Below are 26619 nucleotides of genomic sequence, written 5' to 3'. Positions count from 1 at the left end.
AAAACCGGCCAAGAGCGTGTCGGGCCACGCTCAGTGTAGGGTTCCGTAGTTTTCCGTATTTTTCTCAAAAACTACTGAACCTATCAAGTTCAAAACAATTTTCCTAGAAAGTATTCATAAAGTTCTACTTTTGTGATTTTTTTCATATTTTTTAAACATATGGTTCAAAAGTTAGAGGGGGGGACGCACTTTTTTTCCTTTAGGAGCGATTATTTCCGAAACTATTAATATTATCAAAAAACGATATTAGTAAACCCTTATTCATTTTTAATACCTATCCAACGATATATCACACGTTGGGGTTGGAATGAAAAAAAATAACAGCCCCCACTTTACATGTAGGGGGTGCCCTAACGAAACATTTTTTTCCACTTTTTATTTTTGCACTTTGTTGGCGTGATTGATATACATATTGGTACCAAATTTCAGCTTTCTAGTGCTAACGGTTACTGAGATTATCCGCGGACGGACGGACGGACGGACGGACGGACGGACGGACGGACAGACAGACATGGCGAAACTATAAGGGTTCCTAGTTGACTACGGAACCCTAAAAATGTAAGAATGTCACAGAGTACTTGAACAAGCAATAATTTATCAGTAAAAGTAAACAATCTTTGCTCAAGTGGTCCATTTACTGTTTCCTAGAAAAAGCACAGAAGAAAGAATGCTGTATTGTACGATTTTTTCTTCCTATTAAAGATATTATTTATTAAACCTTGTTATTGTTAATGGGTGCCTTTAGGACTACAAGAGGTGTTTAAGCTGTATATAGGTTTGTACTTGTACATACATACATACAATCACGCCTGTATCCTATAAAGGGTTAGGCAGAACACATGAAACTACTAAAGCTTCAGTGCCACTCTTGGCAAATAAGGGGTTGAAAGTAAACGAAACTGTGACATTGTACTTGTACTACTTATTTTTAATGTATGAGGTTATAAAATCCTACTTGAATAAATGGAAAAAAAAAAAAAGAATTTTTACTTTACACTAAGATACTTTAAAGGGAATTAATAAAAACCGGCCAAGAGCGTGTCGGGCCACGCTCAGTGTAGGGTTCCGTAGTTTTCCGTATTTTTCTCAAAAACTACTGAGTCTATCAAGTTCAAAACAATTTTCTTAGAAAGTCTTTATAAAGTTCTACTTTTGTGATTTCTTTCATATTTTTTAAACATATGGTTCAAAAGTTAGAGGGGGGGGGGGGGAGACACTTTCTTTGTTTTAGGAGCGATTATTTCCGAAAATATTAATATTATCAAAAAACGATTTTAGTAAACCCTTATTCATTTTTAAATACCTATCCAACAATATATCACACGTTGGGGTTAGAAAAGAAAAAAAAATCAGTCCCCACTTTACATTACCCTAACAAAACATTTTTTTCCACTTTTTATTTTACCACTTTGTCGGCGTGATTGATATACATATTGGTACCAAATTTCAGCTTTCTAGTGCTAATGGTTACTGAGATTATCCGTGGACGGACAGACAGACATGGCGAAACTATAAGGGTTCCTAGTTGACTACGGAACCCTAAAAGCATACACAAGGTCCTCCTAAGATGTAATAGCCTGAAAAATTATTTGCAATCTATCAGGACAACATTTGTAAGTCAAAGTTTTTAATTTGCCGTACACAAGTTGTATCACTTGAAGTCATATATTAGGTACTTAACCTCGTAAGGCCCACCATAGCACAGTATAATAAAGAGTACTATCGTACAGTATGGCCACTCCCGCTCCCCGCTGAAAGTGCCGCCCACCCCCTCTCGGTTACCTCACAGTTACCGCCTGTCAAAAACGCGAACAGTCGACCTGTCATATTTCACTCATACAAGCGTAGTACGCGTTCACCTACACGAGCTTAGACTGTGTGCTAGGAACGTGCCTTTTTCATATGTTTAATCGCCAGTGTCCGAGGTGTGACCATAGTTAGTTTTCCCATTTTGAATTTGAACATTGTTCTATAAGTAAATTGGTACAAATTTCGTTTGTTTCAAAAATCAATGTATCAATGGAAATTCTACTTTATTTGGTTCATGAAAGATTCAAACTCGATTGCAACAATATGTACATTGTAATGTACATTGGGCCTTAAGAGGTTAAATTTAAATTGTCTTACCACTTTCCCCTCCAACAAGGTAAATCTTCCTTTCAACATAGACCTCATGAGACTCATGTGTCTCAGTGTAGTGCTCTGTACGGTGCCCACCCCTGCCATCAGGGACCTGCCTCGAGTGTGAAGTTGTCCAGTGAACTTTGCAGAAACCTTTTATTTTTGCATATATACCTAAAATTGTAAGTAATATAAATGTACACTTCGGTAAATGAGGTAATTTTTTTTATTTGTAAGGAGATCACATTTTTTGGAAGAAACATTAAAGCCGGCGTTATTATTATACACTGGTGAAAAGCGAACGAGTCCAAAAGCCTTGTCAGTCCGAGTGTCTTATATAAAAGTAATAATTGAATAAATAATACTAATCATGAAAATTGTTTCAAGGGATACAAATTCATTAAATTCTTATAAAATGGTCAGGAATTCTGCGTCCAAAATTCTTGAAACAGTTTATCCATTACAAAATTAAAGTTTAGGACTAAGTTATATCTAAAATAGGTAGTTTCATATTTTTATATTAAACCACAACAACGAAACAAAACCACGTTAAAAATGTAAATCATTAAATAAAATTGTAATCAATGTAATCTCATTGCCGAAAACAACAGGTTTATAAGTGGCTCTGTATTATATTTACCTCGAAAAGTTTTCACCTTGTCTTGGTTAAAAACTAATTTTGCATGAACCGTCTGTCCAGCAAAGTATGACCCATTGTCACTGTCCAGGACGATTCTTCCTTCATCAAAACCCATGTTAAAAGTAACACAAACACAAACAAAAAGGAGCAAATAAAGAGCCACTCAACGACACAGCCGCCGACACCGGGCCCGCCCGCGCCCGGAAACCAAATTAAATTAATTTGACAGAAGTGACAGAACAGAACATACAAGATACAAAATTTAAAAATAGATTTTTGACGTTTACGGTGTTACCATACCACAAGTTGTTTACAACTTCACTTACACAAATGAACATGAATTTAATGGCTGAAAACATAGGTCTTCAAATTATCTGAAATGAAGATTAAGATAATTTCAAAAACACTGACTGTGGAAATCGGTACACTGCAAATCGGTCCACAAAGTCTGTCACTTCAGTCACTTGTTTAGTTTGAACCCTTCAACCTAGCAACATTATGTGACGAATGAACGAATGATTGAACGGTTTCTGGTTTCTAGCGTAACTAAAGCAGTGATTAGACTATGATCAACTCAAAACTTGACAAAGGGATTTGTGATAAACAATTTAGGATACTTGTAAACAATTACAATAAGACATTTATCACTGCAAAATGTACATTTGTATATTGTACACTTCATAGTATATTATTAGTTAAAGTTTATTCAAAATTGTAAATTTTTAAAATACGTGTATGAGTCAATTTACACGTGTATACGCTGCTTATTATTCATTCAAATTTTGAAGCTAGACAATCGATCGATCCGTCAAACAAAATACGATTTTCATTTCATTCATTTATAATCAGTCAATGAGAAAGGACGTCTGAGGTGTGTTTGCGCGTCCTTTTCACGTGCTTTGAAATTTTAGTGTCAATTATCGTTTTTATGACTGAAAGTATAAATATTTTGAAACCAATTATATTGATCTAGTGATATTAATTAATTACATGATTTAAATATATGTGTAGAATGACGTTAATGCTAACATAATGCGAGTGTTTACAAAAACTGTTTTTGATTACCTTTACGAAATTTAAATGTACCAAATAAATTGTAACACTGTATTGTCACCAAATTAGTAGTGCCCTCGATAATGTGTCCAAAAACACTTTAAGTTAAAGTAAATACATTGTTATAACCATTACAAAAACGCCGGTCGTAAAAAATAAAAATGAGTTCCCCCGAAAAGGACATAGAGTTGAGCCCAGTAAAAAGTGACTCTAACCCAAGTGGCCCAACGCTCCCGGAGAAGCTAAATATGCCCATAGATGACGAGGAAGATGTTATCATCGGACGGTTTAGAAAAATAAGTTCTGCCAAGTCTATGGCAGCCACAAATGGCCAGATACAGTATCCCTCTGATGTAACAGTGAGGTTGGATGGTGATTCGGAGTCAGGATTGCAGTTTAAGAAGGAGTCTGGTGAGAAGGACAAGCTGCTAGAGCCGAACAATGGTGTGGTAATGCAGAGGAAGGTTCCGGTCACCAAGAGCAGTTTCAGAGATATGGAGAAGCCATCTCGATTCAGAAACCAGCAGTCGGCTACCAGATTCCAGGTGAGTTATTTTGTTATGGTAGCCAAGGTTAGATTTAGGTCACACCAATTTAATTTATGTGAACCAAAATCAATTTTGTGTTGTTTGAATATTTTCACTTATTATTGAATGAATAAAGCATTAAAACATTTTTTGGTACTATAACTATTAGAAAAATTTGGCCATTACGATGTTACTTCTTTGTTTGCTACATTGCCTAAAATTTAGTAGTTACAAATTTAATGTCTTCTTATAAGGAGTTATACAATACACCACTCTGTGAATTTCTAGGGCTTTTTCTGTATTGTTAGGGGTCTGTAACTCTATGTATTTATAATTACGTTTTTTCAGCCACTGTTTTTTTTTGCAATTAATTTCCATCATTGATTAGTATGAAGTAATTAACTATAGCATAACTAATTGATTATTATTGGAATGCATAAACTTTCACGATTGCTGTAAATTGAAATTAACTGTAAATCTTTATGCATACACACCTAATAAAGTACATAGGAGTATATCTACAGTAGGAGTATTAAAAATTTGACTTAAGGCTCATCAATAGGAGGTCACATGAAGCATTTCATGTCGAAACTATCTGTGATCCTTATGATCCATATCCACAAGGATTCTTATAAAAATAAATAAATAAATAATGGGGACACGACACCTTACACAGATCAACTTAGCCCCAAACTAAGCAAAGCTTGTACTATGGGTGCTAAGCGACAATATAACATACTTATATAAAAAGAAAACATCCATGACTCAGGAACAAACATCTGTGTTCATCACACAAATAAATGCCCTTACCGGGATTCGAATCCAGGACCATAGCAGGTAGGGTCACTACCGACTGAGCCAGACTGGTCGTCAAATTAAAATTATAAGGATTCTCAAATTATTAGATCTTAATCTCATAGTTAGAAGGGTGTTGCCAGGAAAAAGCAGTTATTCAACGGTCCAGATTGTCCAGACATGTCCTCCTGGAAACCAATGCTTTCCTCTTCCTCCTCCTTCATTGAGGGTCTGAAGCAAGCTCAGTTCTAGTTCAGTTCTCTTTTAGAAACCTTTTAGAAACTTTGTACTTACAATAGAAAAGATTTTGTTTAGGGGCAGTAATTTGTTTATGTCACTTCATACTATGTAGGAGTTAACAGGATTACATTTTTGCAGTTACCTGTCAATCACAAATGATAACTTATAAACCTTGTGGCATATCCTTGCCACTTGGTTTGGCCTGGTAAGGATATTATTTCTCTGGTTTCTATATTTCGATCACCTCATTCTTCCTTTGGATACTCACAATAACAAGATCAAAAATACAATTAAACTTGATCAAGTTACTTAAGGTGCTGTTAGACGGGCAACACAATTGCCAGCAGTTCACATACCATTGACGCGTTTGCTCCATAGTTAGTTGGTGCGTATTTAACAAACGTGGCAATGGTAAACTTGCTTCCGATTAAAGCAAACATTAGTAATGTAGGTATCTAACATACCTTTACTTATCGCAGTTGTTAAATTGTAAATTGTAACTAAGTTCGACCATAACCCATACGTAAAAGTTTAAAAGGCCATATGTAAATTAAAATCCCCATAACTTAGATCGTTCTGATTCGTGATGTTAAAACAGATAAGCAATGTTGAAATAATGGAGCGCTACCTATTTATTCAGTCGGTAATACGGTTTATGTTCACAATACTACTAATGTTCTGCAAACAATGAATTTCCGTGGGTTTGTCTTTAATACAGTACCAGTGGCATTTGATTCAGTCACATCCGGTAAAAATATACTTCTATTCTATCACAAACTGTTATGTAATAATGTCATACACAAAAGAAAAAGCGACAAAGTTTTTCGGTGGCCTACGTCATTACCATTAGAGCACGCGGCGCCAATCCCTGTCGAATTCACATCGAATTACTGCCGTCGTTCAAAAAATTGTAAAACTGAACCGACAAAAAATCGAAAGAATCACAAAATTTTATGAGAGTCAGTAAATATGTAGTTGAGAATTGCGACCTGTAGAGCAGAACATCCGGACATAGAAAAGAAAATCGTATTGAACCGTAGACAGGCTGTTACTAACCGCTGAACGGGTAGTCACAGTGGCTCCCTTTCTCCACTGACATCCATTCCATCTATTGTTTATTCACAAATCTTCCATTTTTGGACAAATTTTTATTCAAGTATGTTTGGCTTTTCCTCGTTGCTAGCTAGTTGGAGGCCATATGTCGATTTCCCATGTTACTGGAAAGTAACATGATGCGCTTTACGTGAAACCTTTTACCGTAACTAGATCCGCCCACGGCCAACCCTCGATCTGAATTACAACTCTTTAATCAACGAGACTCGAGGTAAATTATACATAAAATATAAACTATATGTATAAATGTACCTTGATTATATTATATCGTGTGTATTTGACAAATGATAGCGCGTGAAGGTCTTGCCCGTTTCCTCTCGCGGACGCGCCGGCTATGGAATGATATCCCTACTGTCGTTTCCTCGAAGGACTTACAGTATGAGGGTTTTCGAAACTGGAGTAAAGGTCCAGTTTTTTGAAAGGGTTACGGGCATGTGTGGCTCAGGCTGTGGAGTAGCTGGCGTTCTTAGGCTACATTCGAGGTGTTAGGCAACGTTTCAAAAAGCCGTGTTGAATTCCGTGGTTCTTCCATGAGTTATCCAAGTTCACGGCCTTTTACCCATCGTTTCCCTCCACCTCCGAACATCGAAGACGCTTGCCGTCGGCGCCCCGTCTTCTATTCCAATAAATCATAATAGTTTCAAATTGGATAAGTGCACTCGCGGCGTTCGCTTCCTATAGCCTCGTAGGTCCACTTAGCGGGATGGGTGCTTGAAATAACACACCTGGTTTCTTGGCGGTTCGACCTAGATTCAACAAGATAGTTTTAGTTAGCCTAAGTGGCCTTTTTGGTAATGATTTTGACCTATGCTCCGTCGGATTAGTGTTAAAGTTATTGTGGCAAATATTTAAATCGCCAGCCCAGCGCTCGTCTGCCTCTGCCTCTTGTTATCCACTATAATTCAGTGTAATATCTTCTGTAGGTGCTTATGTAAGTACAATATTACTGAAGGCAATCAGCGATTTTACTTATCGCCAATCTGAACAGTGGCTCACCGGTTTTAATTCCTGGTCCCAGAAACTAACAACCATAAATGTCGCTACCTTTTGGGCCCGCACAGTTTAAAACAATCGACACGCGATGAAGAAGTATCTAACATCTAATCTAGTAGCACTAAGCCTCAAGGAATCTTCCATTTCCATACACGATTGGATTATACCTGGCCCTGGCTTCTTGGTTGAATGACCCGGTTGGCCAGTTGATATTTGCTCCAATTGTTAATAAATTCGGCAATTGTAGGTGGTAAATCCAGGCAACGAATTTGATCGTATTGATGTGGTCCAGCAATCAACTCGTGCAATTCTAATTTGTCGCATTTTGAGATCAGCAAGCAGTCTTGATATTAACTTCGAAATCGCGAAATTTATATTTGCAGAGGTAGATTGATATTTGCAAGTATTAAGAGCCGGCTAAAGTGCTGAAATAGTTTTCTTTAATGATCCAATGATTAAATATGTGCGTCATAAGCCCCTACTAGATATACTACATTTATTATTGGTTACATGAAGTTAAATTGCCAAAATAATATATTCGTTTTATATTATTTGAGAGCGATTCAGACATTTCAGACTATAACAACGTGTTTCCTTCTTTGTTATAATTGTTATAAATAGTAACAATTTATAACTTATAATTGTTATCATATAAAACCATAACGCTTATGCTATGTATGTATATCGTCGTAATTTCTACACTTAAGACATACACTTGTCATTGTACAGTCACCATGAAAAATATCACCAATATGTGACCCTTGATATACCTTCATAGTTACAAACACAATAATCTTATTCAGACGTTCGTTTGAACCTTCTTCGCTTCGATACACTTCGCTACTTTTGCATCCTTTGCTTAGGCCGTTTTCACATTATCCGATCCGATATCGGATGTCGGAAGGATTTCAATAGAAAAAATCCAAGATGGCGCCTGTAATGTATGGGATATCGGTCCGACATCCGATATCGGATCGGATAATGTGAAAACGCACTTAGGCGAAAGATAAACTAGCACTATTTGTTTATGCAGTCCACCATAAGGACAATGCTAGTTTCTGTTTACATTGAAACTATAAACAAATCTATGCGTAAACATTTTTAAGCGGTTTCAATGACACCAGAAAAGCGATTTTGAAAGCGGAAATGGTTTCCACTGACCTTTCTAAACGTGTAGTATTTATCAAATAAATCTATTGGTTTGTTACTTTGACGTGCATATTAATCATGGTTAAATTTATTCGTAGGGACATAACTTACCAGTTAGATTAAACCTCTGGTTCGTAGAAAACAAATAACTAGTTATTATTAATTACCTACTCAACGAGAAATGTGAGTGTTAAGGCCCATTTAGACGGTACGAGAACTCGCATACGAGTTTCATTACATTGCGGTATTTGATGGCTCTGCAAAATTAATCTAACCTCAACAGCCCGCAATGTAACTAAAATCGCGTGCGAGTTCGCACGCCGTCTAAATCAGGCCTTAGACAAATTCGATTTCAAATTAGCTATTACTCATCTTGTGGTAGAGTGGCATTTCCAAATTTTATGAAACAAACAATTGCTAACTTTCGTTACCGATACATATTTATACAGGTAGGTATTATACATTTTTTAGGATTAGTGTCACAAAAAAGAACATATCTCTGCAGAACATTTTCTCCTCTATATTGAAGTCAGTTAAAAGTTACATTACAGAGCTTAGTTATGTGATTTATTTATTCATTTAAACTTTATTGCACAAAAATACACAAGAATGTACCTACAAATGGCGGACTTAATGTGGTAGCGCAGTATAATGAAGAGTACTATCGGTGGTAGTGACTTGCATATCCTATCCAGAATATTCACGAAGACGAATCCAGACAATCTAGCACTGTACACCTCTGCACGGTATCCTAATTGGAAATTTCACTGTCTACCATTGTCCGTGTTAACAAGGTTCAAGTGTGGCTATATTTAGACTGGCTAAACTTAGTAATCCTTGTAAATTCTACCCTTTTAAATCAAAGTAGCTTATGAGCATTGCTTTATTTGTATTTTAGGACCTTTTAGTACCGAGTGTGAGTGGAATCTGACGATAAGGCGATTTAGTTCAACGTGTTATTTTTAAATATGAAGAAACAGATACGGGTCTTTTTAAATATGAAACTAGGGGCCTTGACTGACGGGATATATCATATACCTCTATTCTGATTATGACGTTACGCTAACGCTTCGTGAATTATCAGTTAACTACGTAAGTTTTATATAACTGGAGAATTAGCTTCGGTCGGTATTTAAGCACGCCTTGGACGCCAACGTAATCAAGGTTCTATAATTTATGCAGGGAGAAAGAAATTCTAACAAAGCTGACATAGTAGTTATTTCTGGCCGCATTTTCTGCAATAAACACAATCATTATGTTGGCATTTCAATAAGTAAAAGTGACAATATACTAAAGTGATCAACTTTCGATAAAGACTTATTTCTAATTGAAAGACTGCATCGAAATTGCGGCCATTGAACTGATTGGACACCAAACGTGATATGTTTATATTATATTACGAAGGCATTTCATTTATATGGTAATTAGCTTTGCTTTGGTCAAAGAAAGCTATTTCACCTTTGGCGATATTAGTGACAATACAGTCAAATCAAACTCATTAGGGTCCATTGGGGTAATTTCGAAGGTTACATTAAAATCACCATTATTTCAATCATGTCAATATCAAAATTCCCCTTTCGAAATTACCCGAGCATTTCTGTGCTTGGAAATTACCCCAATGCACTATAGCGTATATTGAGCGGCGATAACTCTAAACGTGACTATATTTCATTTTATTTGATCTCGATGGTATTAACTAAATCATAACCCTCCTTTTGCGTTGCCGTAGTTGGGTAATAAAATTGTAATAGTTATTTGTTATACAAGGGGGCAAAGTTGTATTTTAACGCCGAGTGTGGAATTGAAAAACGAGCAAGTGAAAGGATTCTATAGTTGAACCACGAGCGAAGCGAGTGGTTCGAGAATAGAATCCTAAACTTGCGAGTTTTTTAACACACGAGAAGTAAAATACATTTGCACCCGAGTGTAACACAAAACTTTTCCCCTCACTATATCGAGGAAACTACAACGCAAAAAATGCGTTTATCACTGCTTCCAGTAGTTCCACAGGTGGTAAATCATCTTTATTACTAGATTCACCTACTTTTATCAATGATAAAGCAGTTAATTTGACTTTATTCAAGGTCAAACTACTTTACCCACTAGTGGATAAAATGCGTTTACCCGCTGGTATTAAAGGACAAAACACGTGTTTCCGAGCTAGTGAGGGGAAAAAGTAGATATTCATATAATCGTCAATGTTGATTCGCCGCCTTTAAACTCTAAAGCATCGACTTACAATAGGGACTGAGCTCACACTTTTTTTGCCATACTAAATTGAACCTTATCACCTGCGCATAAAGGCGTTCTTGACAGACTAGCAAAAGTGTGTCCACATGAGAGGGTCAAAGTTGGGGCTGGTGTCCCTCTCGCACGTGTGACCAGTGTTAAAAAATTACTATAGTAGTAGTATTTTTACCTGTATGATAACTAAGTTTATAAACTTCTTAAATTATTTTCGCATTATATCGAGGCAAGGGTATTAATACCTTGTAACGAATTGGTAAGTCATTATTATGAAGCCATAAAACTAAAAAATTGCGCAATTATTAAAAACCTTTAATTGGGTATTAGTAGATTTGGTAGTAACTTTGAATATTGACTGGTATCCCCAAATGATGACAGTGATGACGTCATTCAAATGATTTTTATAGTATACACGTTAAACTTCCGTGATTTTGATAGTGGTAATAAGTGCGAGAGGGACACCAGCCCCAACTTTAACCTCTCATGTGGACACACTTTTTGGCCTAACAACTCATTCTGGTTTAATTATAATTCTGTGCTCTAAAGAGTTTAAAGGCGGCGAATCAACATTCTATGTGTGTGCGTACGTATGTCGCTAGGTTTACACACATAGAATTTCAAACTTGGAGTCCTATAAGTTTCATAATGTTCATAAGTATACAATTAGGATTTCAGTCAACATATTATTTCAGTTATTATATTTACATTTTTGTAAAGACTGTAGTTTTGTGCGTACTGGAAAAGGGTTAAATGTGACTTTGTAGACTTAGTCATATTCACTAGTATATAATATAGGGTGCATTGGGATAATTTCGAAGCACAAAAATGCTCGGGTAATTTCGAAAGGGGAATCTTGATATGATGGAAATAATGGTGATTTTTATGCGACTTCCGAAATTAGACGACTTTCGAAATTACCCCAATGCAGCCGGTGTATTTTTTTAAAAAAAGCAAATTAGGTCAAGACTGCCATAATTCGTTCTGCGCATTACATAGTTGTGCAAATCATTAAAATCAGTCCCAATGACGAGTGTTAACAGTAGTTAGATCGCTATCAAAGTAATGTCATGTTTATGTGATGTTCTAAAGCTGATGTAAATGATAAATACTAACTTACTATGTTTTAGTTCTGAGTTATTATTTCTTAGTAGTCTTAGAAGTCTTAGAACACGTGGAGAGTCCGACATTAGTCAACTTACTGATGGGGTGGATGAATGCACGAGTCCCTTATAATTTTCAGGCCGCGGCTCACTTGCAAGTTGATACATTAGTATGGATTGTAGCAAAAAAAAACCGGCCAAGAGCGTGTCGGGCCACGCTCAGTGTAGGGTTCCGTAGTTTTCTGTATTTTTCTCAAAAACTACTGAACCTATCAAGTTCAAAAAAATTTTCCTAGAAAGTCTTTATAAAGTTCTACTTTTGTGATTTTTTTCATATTTTTTAAACATACGGTTCAAAAGTTAGAGGGGGGGGGGACGCATTTTTTTTTCCTTTAGGAGCGATTATTTCCGAAAATACTAATATTATCAAAAAACCATCTTAGTAAACCCTTATTCATTTTTAAATACCTATCCAACAATATATCACACGTTGGGGTTGGAATGAAAAAAAAATTCAGCCCCCACTTTACATGTAGGGGGGGTACCCTAATAAAACATTTTTTTCCATTTTTTATTTTTGCACTTTGTCGGCGTGATTGAAATACGTATTGGTACCAAATTTCAGCTTTCTAGTGCTAACGGTTACTGAGATTATCCGCGGACGGACGGACGGACGGACGGACGGACGGACGGACGGACAGACAGACATGGCGAAACTATAAGGGTTCCTAGTTGACTACGGAACCCTAAAAATCATTAGAATTATAAACTGAAATAAATGTCATATACAAAGAAAAGCTTTTTCTTTGTACCTCTATATGACATTTATTTCAGTTTATAGTTAAAATAGTAGTGTGTCTACTAAAAATACTTAATTTGTTCTAAGAATTAGCACGGCAGCGTCATCTCTCTTCGCTAACTGTATATATTAATATCACATGGGTTGATTCAGTTAGGAGGTCGAACTAGTTTCGGTTCTACCTCAGAGATGGCCGTGGGGGCGCCATAAGCCTTCGGTAATTGTGCCTATACTTGAAAATTTCAACCCTTGCCACTGTGTCCGAGTGGCCGAGTTGTTTAGGCATCCGTCGCGATAACGGAGGACGCTGGTTCGAATCCAGCTTTGAACACTTGGAGGCCTTGGTCACTTTTTCTTTGTATATGACATTTCAGTTTATAGTTAAAAATGTTAAAATAGACAAAATAGTAGTGTGTCTAAAAATTTGAATTATAATTTATGTGGTTTCCTCTGCCGAATAGCGTTCAATCACGAGTATTTGAAAGGGTTAATGCGTCCTCATTCTCCTAAGATTGTTGTTTATGTCGTATTGTTTCGCTCTTGGCTATCGGTGCTTATTAGCCTATAAAAAATGTTCATTCGCCACATAAAATTTATTATTTATTTATTTAAACTTTATTGCACAATATAACAAATAAAGTACAAATGGCGGACTTAATGCCTAAAGACATTCTCTACCAGTCAACCAACAGGCTAAACAGAAAGAGTAGTGGGTGCAGGCTTTAAAAAAAAAGGTAACTGAAAATGAAACATAAATGTAGCAAATAATACAAAATGTATGTGCAATGTGCTTTGTTTGCATGCATATATTAAATGGATGGTGATAAGCAATAATGTGTCAACCCACAAAAACTAAAAAAATGAGATTTTAATGCCATGTTATAGCTGGATTTTTAAACTTCTATTTGCAAAAATGACCTTTTCATTTTGAAAATTTTTACTATCCCAAAAGTAAAAAAATAGGTTAACACAAATCCTATATCGTGTGTTGCCTGTTTTGCATTAATGTGTCAAGAACCTTAACTTATTATAGTAATTGGCAGAAGACATATTTAAATTACAATAATGTGTTATGAGGGTTGACTCAACGATTTTTTTACACTTGACTCATTCTTGCAAAACGCAAAAAATGACATAGTTACCCACTATGAGACTTGAATGATTATTGCAAAATGATATTTTATTCGTTGTTTTATGCTACGACCCGTGTTATAAAACATAAGTCATTATTGTTAAATTATATTCGGGTCATAAATTGTTCGTTTTTGGTGTAAGTACCATGACACTATATTGTAAAATATAACTGTTCATATTAATTTATGTTTGAATAAGTTATGACTTAGTCCATTAGTATATTTTTGCACATGAATGGTAAATTCAGTACGAAATTGAACATTTTAAGTCATGAATATACATATTCGTTATTATAATTTGCAAACATTTTTTACAAGTACGTGTTTATATAAAAATCTAATATAAGCTACTATTTTTTTATAATTACTAATTACATTAAGACGTGTTAATGTACTCGTATGCATAAAAATATTGTTTGATTTTTGAATACTTACTGAATGGTAGTTTATTATTTTGTTAAAGATATTTTATGTTTTGTTCTTGTACAAGTCATGAGTTATTCATAATTTAAATGACTTAGTCTATTTCTTAGCGTAAAAAAATATTTTGTTGTATATTTTAGATAAGTAGTTTGTTTTTTTTAAAGATGATTATTTGGTTTTTGTAACGATTTTTTGTTGAAAAAGCACAGATAATTTAAATATGTGTCTAGAAATGATCATTACTCTAATAGTTAATTTATAGTATTTTATTCAACAGGCGTTTAAAGGAGGTCAAGAAATATGAGTGGCGTACTTTCCACGAGTATTTTGGAGTCAGTTAAACACCATTGCATACAATACTTTTACAACGACCATGCACTTAGTTTTTAATAGTTTTTTTAAATAATTCTCGCGAAATTCACACTGTTTCCTGTATTGCAAAGGTTTGCACTGTCAGCTCAGCTGCCCAAAGCCTTCCCGCGCACGCACGCAGTATCGTTAATGCAATGCGTTGCCATGATTACAGAACCAAACAATGCGTTTTCAGTTTTTTCGATACGCACAATCCTGTAAATGACGAATAACAGTTCGGGAGTAGAAAAATCATTAAAAGGTTTGATTAATAAATAATGTATTGATTCCTACATGACGACCGGTCTGGCGCAGTCGGTAGTGACTGCCTGCTACGCCGCGGTCCCGGGTTCGAATCCCGGTAAGGGCATTTATTTGTGTGATGAGCACAGATATTTGTTCCTGAGTCATGGATGTTTTCTATGTATATAAGTATTTATATATTATATATATCGTTGCCTAAGTACCCACAACACAAGCCTTCTTGAGCTTACCGTGGGTCTCAGTCAATCTGTGTAAGAATGTCCTATAATATTTATTATTATTTTATTATTTATACCTAATAACATAAGTGACCATGACTGATATGTTACTTAACACTTATAAAGTTAAAAATATGCATAGGTAGAGTATTTTACAATAACAATTTATGTGCTTTAACATGTTTATTTAAGACTCATAGATATTTTTTAACAATTAGCAAAAGTGGGTTAAGTATCATAACACAGTCTTGAAAAAGTTTGACGTCGTCGAACAATTCGCAATAAAAGAAAAGGGCATTATTTCGTCAAATTGAAGTTTGTTTTGAAATTAAGCTACAATAATCACTACTACTGAACGTATTATAGCTGAAAAACACAACAATCTATATAAAAAACAATTTTTTTTAAGAGAAACAAAAAAATGAGAAAAAATCTTTAGAAGCCATTTTCTCAAAATGGTTGGCGTGTGGGTTGACACATTATTGCTTATCACCATCCAAATTTAGATAACTGATTGGCTGACAAAGTGTGGTATTCGATTTCGAATTTTTAAGCATCTCTGGGATAGAAATACAAGGTGAAAGGGCCATGTAACAAATGTGGTATAATAAACTTAGCTTCTACGATGTTTCTAATGATTCATAAAATGTTACTCGATATGTAGATGTCATGGAACCTTACTCGATATAGTGTAAATCCTATAATCGTTCGTACTGCCATATTAGTATATTATACAAGCGAGATGAACAGTGCAAGAGCTAATATGTCAGTGCTCAGTGTTGAAGATCAACTCGTGCTAAGCCTACTGCCCTAAATATAAGAACCCCATCACATGAGCATGGTCACGCATGGCATGGTCCTCGATGAAATCCGAAGTCGTGCAACAATGTTTAACGCATTAGGACAACGTGATAATTGATTTCAGTGTTACGTTACGCATGATTTTGGGTTATTCATTGTTTTACTTTTATTAGATACGTTTATATGTTGTATACGAATTTATGGCCAAGCCCCGTGATTAATACCTACCTTAAGTGCGTTTTCACACTATCCGATATCCCATATATTAAAGCCGCGAATCCACGATCTTTGATTTTTGCCTTTGAAATCCTTCCTACATCCAATATCGGATCGGATAATGACGTCCATCAGAATTTTCAGATATGTTGCTTACGATTCTGACTCTTTATTTTATTTATTTATTTAAACTTTATTGCACAAAAGACAAACTTAATGTACAAAAGGCGAACTTAATGCCATGAGGCATTCTCTACCAGTCAACCTTAAGGCAAAGCAGAGAAGATTGTAGGCGGTGCACTGAAAACAACAGAACAGAAAAAGAAAATCACTCTTTAATGTTAACAACATTCCTTCTCGTTGGTATCTACGTGCTTAACTCAAACGTCTGGAGAATTTAAGTCAATACATTTTTTTCTACGAGCGTCGTTGAAATTGTTAACAATGGCGTACCTAAGCGCTGACGTCAGTGACGCATGATCCCTTTACATAGGGACACAATTAAGTCACACAAGTCCAGTTTTGATTTTTTATCATAATCTATCAGACTGATTCATATTCGTAAATATTCAACCTTTATGTCGTAATTTAGTTCATGAAGAACTTAATTACACATTTGATACGCTTGTTTTGAAGGAGCCCACGTGTTTAGTTTAGTATATGCGTAGTTCCATTCATACCTACAGCGCATGTTTTTGAATTAGTTACAATGTCAAATTGTACAAATAAAACAATCTTAAGAAACGTATTAATATGTTTTCACGGCAATTGAATGAGTTAGAATGAGTTTTTGTCTATGCGAAAATTTATGACACGATTGGTCAATTCGGTGGTAGATACGTTGAATTGAAAGGAACTTGGTTCAAATGGTTCAGCCGATGTTTGTGCCTATAATTCTTCTTTCTTGACGTCATAATTATGTCATTAGTACATAATATTATTTACTATATTGTATTGTCCTTATTTCAGATGGTGATCCATGCTTAAATGGACCTCTTTGTATTTACCCCTGAACTGTCGAAATTTGTTAGGGCCGGTTGCATCAAACCGTCTGCCACCGTTAAAGCGTTCATTAAATTGTATTGTATAGGAAGTTCCATAGTCTGCTGCGTGACGATGATGTGTCTGTCAAATGTGGTTGATGCAACTGGCCCTTAATCTTTTATACTCTAATTTATATTTGTTTCTTCTGCAGATGCAGGGCAAGTCCGAGGATGAAGCGACGGAGGAATCTAACGAATCAGGGATGGAGAGCGACGATCCACTCACAGCGTCTGACACCAAATACGGGAAAAGCTTCAGGTAAACTCAAGCTAGATCTGCTGGCTGCTAAAATTGGTTCAGATTTGTTCTGTCTGTCGTAAAATATAGTATTCCTACTACCAAATGTAGATCAGGCAGGCAATTCCTAATACCAAATGTAGATCGCGCGATAAATGATAAAACATCTGGCCGTGCCTATATCGCTCTTACAAATAGTCCGATTGGGACGGCCAGATGTTTTATCATTTATCGGGCGACCATACTTGCCTGGCAGATTAAAGATGTTCGACGAAGTACACCTGTCTTTGCTTTTTATTATGTATCGATTAACCTAGCCATCATCTAACATTACAGAGAAAGAGAACTTTGCATCGTTGAACTGCCTAAAAGATATAGGTTCTATTATCTACAATTAATATTCCTAAGGGGCCATCAGATTACCAGTTCGCTGGGCGATATGAGCCTGTCAGTTATTTGCCACTGTTACGAGGGCCACTTTATAGTTTATACCTACCTGTAATTATTTTTTTCTCAACAGACATTTCACTCGAGAAGCGTTGCCCAGGCTGGACAACTACAGAAATGTGTTGTCGCTGCACGCCGCGCCTCGACCCACATTGGATGAACTGCATAATGCCTCTCTATCTAGGAAGGTGAGTTTCCGTCACTATCTTATTGCAGAGTAGGTCATTTGGATTCCAAAAATTCTTGATTCCATTTTTAGTTTACCTATTACCGACTGGCAGTCAAAGACAGATCGACCAGCCGGCGAATTATGCTTCCAATTTTATCACTTATCCACGGGGATAAAGTATCCGTCACGCTTTGGCAAGTATCCGTACGCGTCAGTATGTCAGTGTGAGAGTGACATATGTCTTATCCACGTGGATAAGTGATAAAATTGGAAGCATGATACACCGGCAGCGTGGTGCGAGCATGGTTCGTTTTTTATCACTTATCTGCATTTTTCGTACTGACATACCTATACTTGTCAGAACGTGACAGGCATGGTGTAGATGATAAAAATATGTACAACTATGTTGAGACTACTGCCGTATCTCACCCGGTGTGAAAGTAAGGGTCCATTTACACAGTCCACTGTACACTCACATGCAATTTTAGATATATTACGGCCTAATGAGGTTACATTCTGTTGAGCTGACTGATCAAATGACTCGCATGTGAGGTCTGAGCTTCCGTACCGCTGGCTCCACATAAAACCAGCGCCGTTGACCACGCTAGCCGTGTCAGCTGCAATGCTGAGTGGAGACAATTTTAGGCCTCACATCTCACATCACTTTTTACTTTGTGCATTTTTTTTTACCCTACCTTATGTGTTTTTTTTTATTTGTATTATTGTGTTGCCTGAATAAATGATTTCTATTATTTTCTATTCTAAATCAGCCTTAAAGTGTTCAGCTCATGGACTTTCAATAGGGACTGAGCTCACACTTTTTTTGCCATACTAAATTGAACTTTATCACCGGTGCAGAAAGGCGTTCTTGTCAGACTAGTAAAAGTGTGTCCACATGAGAGAGTCAAAGTTGGGGCTGGTGTCCCTCTCGCACGTGTGACCAGTGTTAAAGAGATTACTATAGTAGTAGTATTTTTACCTCTATGATAACTAAGTTTATAAACTTCTTAAATTATTTTTGTATTATATAGAGGCAAGGATATTGATACCTTGTAACGAATTGGTAAGTCATTATTATGGAGCCATAAAACCAAAGATTTGAGCAATAAAAAAACCTTTAATTGGGTATTAGTAGATTTGGTAGTAACTTTTTATATTGATTGGTATCCCCAAATAATGACAGTGATGACGCCATTCAAATGATTTTGACAGTGGCAATAAGTGCGAGATGGACACCAGCCCCAACTTTACCCTCTCATGTGGACACACTTTTTGGCCTAACAACTCAATCTAGCTTAATATATATAAATCTATGGTTCAGCTTCCATGAATGGTGCAAGCTTACAAAATGCGGTCGGGGCTCGGCCATGCCACATACTTTAAACATTTTTGTCGCTGGATCGACTCGCCCAGACGCAATTGTGCCAATTGTGGCGCCACGTCGCATATCGTCTAACTCGCCGAATCGCAACATGGCACTCAGAGTCTACCCTAGAATCCCCCAAGTTTTTTCACATTTGTGACATACCTGCTGTATCATGTTTGTGTATTTTTCATTTGTCATGTCTTGCCTCAGATCTGGCAACCACTAAAGCTACAATGGTCTAGTAAAGTACAGTCAGCAGCAGAAGTGCCGTAGCGGGCAAGGTGTTCAAAATGAACTTGACACGATCTTATTTTTAAGACAATAAGAGCGTAAAAAGAATGTTAATTAATCGCGTTCGACCCGTATGTGACTTTAAAACTATAATAAGAGCGTGTTAGGATCATTGTGAACACCTTGCCCGCTACGGCACTTCTGCTGCTGACTGTATGACAAAACACAACGTCAGATATAAGCCGGCTAATAATGGGATAATAAAGATTATCTACTTACGTCCAACTGACCAGTGACGTGCCAGGTACCGGATGCCTATTACGGGACTCATTAGCTAATTGTCCTCGTTTGATACGGTTAAGACAAGTGATGGATGACCTTTATGCGTTGAGATGGCGTACCTTTGATATCGAGCTCATTGACTAATCTAATATTTCGTAAAGACGGGCCCTTCTTTACTGAGTACGAACGAAATGGGTCAGTTTTTGCACAAATGGCGTCTGTGCGATATTTCGCAGGCATACAAGTTCGCTTGGCATTATCTGAACGGGCCTGATCTATACTTTTGAAATCTTTGTCAAGTGTATAAGCTATGATCTGTTTCATGCGATGCGAATCTTCAACTGAATAAATTGTGGCAATTGCTAACGGGGATGGAAAATGCATCACAGTCAGGGAAGTAGCTAGGTTGCCCTTTAATAATCTTGGACCATAGACAGAAGTACAGAAGTAACTTTATACCAATAAAAAAATTAAGTACTTATGGTTAGAGTCAATCGGTTTTCACGGTCTTGGGTAGACCTTGCCTTACGGCCTTGGCTAGGTACGTTTTTGTGGGCACTTGTGTTAGCAACTTGATTAATTTAATTGATAATATAATAACGTAAAACGTACTATACGCTTATAGTCACGCCTAATAATATGTATATGTACATCGGAACGTATGTCCAAGCCGTAGCATAAGAATCAAGACATTTTTAGAGCTCGCCATTATTATCCCAAACAATAGGCCATATCCTGGAAAACTATTGTAAACATACATTATCACTGTAGTGTGTTAGATTTAAGCTAGGAACACACTACGCGGACGTCCGTCGTGAATCGACCGCGGACGGCAATCTGGACAATGGAAATACACACAACCGTGCAAACTATCGGTCGACGGACGCGGACGTGGCCTTGAGCGCACGGACGTCCGATCGAAATCTGGCTCTCTGGATGTTTTGTTCCGTGCACACTGATAGGTCGCGGTCGCGGTCGTTTTACGACGGACGTCCGCGTAGTATGTTCCTAGCTTTAGTACGTAGTAGTAGACTATATGTAAGCATAATTAAAAACTTAACTAGCTGTCTAAGCCTCTTGCATTGTAATAGAGTTTGGTTACACCTATTACCATACCTACGGGTGGCCCAAAAAACGTTGACAAACGTTTGTATAATTACTTTTCTGTCCTTACACGAATGATTGTCTTACAAATTAAAATGTGAACCCTTAATAATTTTTGACCGAATAAATCGAATCGTCTTCAAAATATCCTCCTTTGGCTTAGAAGTACAAACGTAAATATTGGAACAAAAAATTATCGATATGCCGCTGCACCTCTAGTGTGACTTTCGTCTGACTTATTGCACTTATAACTTGTAAAATACCCTAATTTTTGTAATCAATAAACGGTCTAGGGTTTTAAGATTGATTACAAACTATAATTTATAGTTTTAAGTAAGGTGCATTTACGTAAGTAGGCTGAAACGTATCGAGCTTAATGAATCTGGAAAAAATGTCTTTACACGATTGGTCTACATTACAAACCTTGCGAAATATCCATGCTAATGCTGTTGAAATATCCACGGTGGATGTAGAAATATGCAGAAATATAGGCCCAAAAAATATTTTCGGTAACTTCGATATTTTGGTTTATTACAACATTATTTCCCCATTCTTTGTCAACGTAATTTTGGGCCACCCTGTATTTATTTATAATAAAATTTAAGTTTTCCGGATTCATCTTAAGTTTGTTTATGGATATTATGTTAAGTTTCAGTGCAACTCTTGGCACCAAAATTACCGCAGCATAATTTAACGCTGGTTTGAAACCGCCTTTAATACACCTTTGCATCATCAGTCACATGTAACCAGGGAGCCTCAAGTATCAATTAACCATGTACTTATCTTCGTTATGGTTACCTCCTGACCCCAGCCCTCAGGTCGGGCTGTTCATTAAGATAACTCGCCATGTGATCTGTTAACCTTTTGATGAGTGCATTGATTATTGCAAACGGTGGATGAGTCAGGCGTACATAATAACCTGGTTAAAGACGCCCACGTTATGCTGCGACTTATGAATATAACTAAATGTTCTATAGCTTAGGAAAAACCTGTAGAATCCTCGAGGAAAGGGAGACGTGATAAAAGAGGAGAATTCAATGATCTACTTATTCGAAAACGTGCTTAACTTAATGTGCAACTCTGCGTTTCTCAACAAAAATCCTGCTTTGCACATCTAAATTGTTATAATGAACGCCTGCGGTATGTCCGAACTAATATGACCTTCAAGTAAAGGGCGTAGTATTCCCAAAAGGCCGGCAACATATTTATAACCTCTCTGGTGGGTGTCCAATGTCCATGCGAGGGTAACAGTTTACCATCAAGTTATTCGGCTGGTGATTTGCGTCAGAATTTTTTCCTCTGAGTTTGCGTCCTATCTTAATGATAAAAGTACTGAACTTTTACTCTATTCCATTTATTATTCGACAACTGGGTATGAGTTAGATATGGACGAACATTTATTATGTATAGCTCGATTGTCGTGCATGCACCTTAAGGCCTAGATTACCTATATGATGTGAAATAGCTTTCTTTATGTGGACGGTCACATAAAGAAGAGATTTATTCATGGAACTTTACACAAGAATCGGACCCATCAGAGGATGTCTTTATGTTTTGGTACATGTAGGTAGCATGCCTCCCAAAGCCAAATTCAAAACAAAACTTTTAAATAAACCCTTTTTCATAGTAACACACTCATGAAACATGTAACTGAATCTATTGAATTCTTACGACGTCTCATGTCTATTTATCAGCCCATTATGCTTCTATTCTTATAAAAAAAAAAACACTTCTCACGAATTGTTATTTCCAGCCAGGTCAGACCATGGAGAAAGACGCCGAGGGCCCGACTCTGCCCAGCCTCAACATGAAGTTCGGCTGGATCAAGGGCGTGCTGATGCGATGTCTGCTCAACATTTGGGGCGTGATGCTCTTCCTCCGACTCTCCTGGGTGGTTGGACAAGCTGGCGTGGGTATGTACTAGCTGTAATACCACACACGTTAATGGAGGAAGACACATCGTAGGCCCCTAGGACCCAACATGAAGTTCGGCTGGATCAAGGGCGTGCTGATGCGATGTCTGCTCAACATTTGGGGCGTGATGCTCTTCCTCCGACTCTCCTGGGTGGTTGGACAAGCTGGCGTGGGTATGTACTAGCTGTAATACCACACACGTTAATGGAGGAAGACAGGGGCATCGTAGGCCCCTAGGACCCAACATGAAGTTCGGCTGGATCAAGGGCGTGCTGATGCGATGTCTGCTCAACATTTGGGGCGTGATGCTCTTCCTCCGACTCTCCTGGGTGGTTGGACAAGCTGGCGTGGGTATGTACTAGCTGTAATACCACACACGTTAATGGAGGAAGACAGGGGCATCGTAGGCCCCTAGGACCCAACATGAAGTTCGGCTGGATCAAGGGCGTGCTGATGCGATGTCTGCTCAACATTTGGGGCGTGATGCTCTTTCTCCGTCTCTCCTGGATGGTGAGACAAGCTGGCGTGGGTATGTACTAGCTGTAATATCTCGCATGACAAATATTTCATGAATGGTTATACTCACGTTATTATATCGCTACTGCTGCGACGTCATCATCTATTAAATATTTGAACAAGTCTCACGAAAGTTTAACTCCAATACCGGTTTACCCTTGAATCGCCGACAGACACTTGTTCGAATATTATTTCAAAGACAACGTTTCAAATAATTTCATTTCATCGACAGTTCAAGTCGTAGAACAATCGATACAAGTAAAATCAAACCTTAGACTTTTATTTCGTAGATAAGTTATTTCGAGTATACTTCATATCGTGGTATTTCGTTTCGTGTTTTTTCATTTCATTTTGTTTTACATTAAATACAATTCATTACGCATAATATTATTTCGGTTATGATTTTTTCTAAAATTTTACAATTTGTAAACTGTTTGTTTGGGCACAGTTCTAACCTAACCTACTTTAAAAAAGTTTCGTTGTTGTGTAGGGTCGCAGTTCTAACCTAACCTAAACCTACTCTGTAAGCTGTTTGTTTCTGTGTGATCACAGTTCTAACCTAACCTAAACCTACTCTGTAAGCCGTTTGTTTCTGTGTGATCACAGTTCTAACCTAACCTCAAACTACTCTGTAACCTGTTTATTTTTGTGTGTGGTCACAGTTCTAACCTAATTTAAACCTACAATATGTAATTATGTATAGACCGTTCGTTAATGTGTAGGGTCGCAGTTCTAACCTAACCTAAACCTACTCTGTAATTTGTTTATTTTTATGTGTGGTCACAGTTCTAACCTAACCTAAACCTACTATATGTATAGACCGTTCGTTGATGTGTAGGGTCGCAGTTCTAACCTAACCTAAACCTACTGTGTAAACTATTTGTTTTTGTGCGTGGTCACAGTTCTAACCTAATTTAAAAGCCATTCGTTGTTGTGTAGGTCGCAGTTCTAACCTAACCTAAACCTACTTGGTAAGCCGTTTGTTTCTGTGTGATCACAGTTCTATCGTAACCTAAATCTACTCTGTAAGCTGGTCGTTTTTGTGTGGTCACAGTTATAACCTAACCTAAACCTACTTTAAAAGCCGTTCATCGTTTTGTGGCATCGCAGTTCTACACCTACTCTAATATAGCATTTAAGCAAATGGTCATAGTTTAATTATGGACGTATGTGATGTGCCACGATAAAATCGACAATTTGAAGTTTCCTAGAATACATCTATAGAGGTAAATGTGTAGTACAGTCAAGTGTAAAAATATGGGTGTACACATCTTACTCAAAAATATGTCCTATAGCATCTTAGTCCGGTGTAATAAGAGCGTAGTACCATATTTATGAGACGATTATTTCGATACGTATTTTTGCACTTGACTGTACGACAAATGAGTAAGTTTTTTAATACTCGTAATACGTCGAATAAATGAATTGCTATGTTTTGTAGTTCTGTTATTTAAAGTTCTTTGAAACGAATCAGCGATGAAGAAAAATTTGTTGAATAGTATTTCTAATAACTAAGAAAATTTAAAATAAATAGTAGTTGAAACAATTTTACTCGAACTAAACTTTCGATGATTTGTTGTCGATGAAATAATATTCGATGAAAAGTTTGTCGGCGAAACAAGGGTACACCGTCAATACCTCACTAGACCATGGAGGAATAGAGACTGCTTGTATCCCAACGTGAAGTTCAGGTGGATCAAGAGTTCATGAAATGTCTGCTCAACATTTGGACAAGCTGGTGTGGCCTGTGGGTATACAGGGTATGTACTACCTTAATACGCTACTGGACCATGGAGAAATACAGAAGCTGGATAGAGCCCGACATAAAGTTCGCTTGAACCAAGAGCGTGATTATACGATATCTGCACTATTACTACATTGTAATTTTTTCCTTCTGTGCGTCATCAAAAATATGTTATTTTTAATGTTTTAATTCAGAATCCTTAGTTACTAAAAGTTCATAATAGATCATAAAATATATAAAACCAATTTCACGCAGGGTCCCAGGAGGGTAAATTTGGTTTAAATGGACGAATCTAATGGATATCCGAGCCTTAAAAAATAATCTAGGTTATACGTCGTAGTCGTACCTAGTTTAATGTTAAGACATGTGTTATTTTACCTAGTATGGGGTGGTAAGGGTGGTGTAATAAGCCAAATTTGTCGTATGACGTCATTTGAATCGAGACACAACATAAAGCATGTTTATTTCATGTAAACAAATTTCCGATAGATGGATGAGGTAAACAAAATTTACATGAATTAAATTCATAATCTTGAAAGCCATTTTCAATCCATTAGCATGTTTCTAAAGTGTCTCTAAGGTACAAGTTCGTGAATTCACAGATTATATCGGCTATTTTTATAAATACTCGGAAGAGCTAATCGATAAATATTTATATAATTTTCGGATTAGGTACTCTTAGAATTTATGAGCATCGTTTGAGGTATGCGACTTGCAGAAAACAGACTGAAAACGTTTTCGTGAAAGTACTGAAACTGAATATGGTTGGTTTCATATTATGTATATCTCGTAATCTGGATTAATTGTTTTTTTCTACAAGTATACGCCATACGCTTAAAAAAATTATAATAATGTACTTCATGATATTATATACGGGCCTCTCGCTCGTCGTACGTGCATATTGTGGAATGAGCTACCGCAGATGGTGTTTCTCTTACTCTATGAAATAAAAGAAGTTGGAATTTAGGTTTCTAAAAGGTTAGCTACACATAAGCGGCTTATCTGCTCTTCTGCCTATTACATTAAACTTAAAAAAATATACTATATACTTAATACATATTTATGTTATAGACATCTACTGATTGTGTATTCGTTTTCGTTGGCAGCGCAGTCAATCCTACTCATCATGACGACATCAGTGGTGACTACCATCACAGCTCTCTCCATGTCTGCGATAAGCACAAATGGCGTCATCAAAGGAGGTAAAAAAAAAAGACATCGTTACCCAGAATTGGAAATATACCTACCAGTACCACTTGCAGATTCCTACTTCATCGTTACTAAATATTTTCTTTAGACGACTAGTGGTCCTTAAAACAAGCATACGAATTATTAAAAATTTTGCGATAAATTACGGAATATATAGTGTATCATAGTGTCAA

At 36.8% G+C, this 26619-nt stretch overlaps 1 protein-coding gene across 1 annotated transcript in view; it reads left to right on the top strand.

Moving 5' to 3' along the window:
- Positions 1–3655: 3655 nt before the first annotated feature.
- Positions 3656–26619, top strand: part of LOC125233905 (bumetanide-sensitive sodium-(potassium)-chloride cotransporter) — a 58899-nt gene continuing 35935 nt past the window's right edge. The window contains exons 1-5 of the mRNA XM_048140074.1: positions 3656–4359; positions 17379–17485; positions 17985–18099; positions 22817–22976; positions 26344–26439. Of these exons, the coding sequence (XP_047996031.1) occupies positions 3976–4359; positions 17379–17485; positions 17985–18099; positions 22817–22976; positions 26344–26439 (862 nt within the window). The 5' untranslated portion in view covers positions 3656–3975. The remainder of the gene's footprint in view (positions 4360–17378; positions 17486–17984; positions 18100–22816; positions 22977–26343; positions 26440–26619) is intronic.

This window comes from Leguminivora glycinivorella, chromosome 15 (assembly GCF_023078275.1).
Source record: "Leguminivora glycinivorella isolate SPB_JAAS2020 chromosome 15, LegGlyc_1.1, whole genome shotgun sequence".
NCBI classification, from domain to species: Eukaryota; Metazoa; Arthropoda; class Insecta; order Lepidoptera; family Tortricidae; genus Leguminivora; species Leguminivora glycinivorella.
Note: the sequence above shows the minus strand (reverse complement) of the source record. Positions and strands in the feature narration are given on the sequence as shown.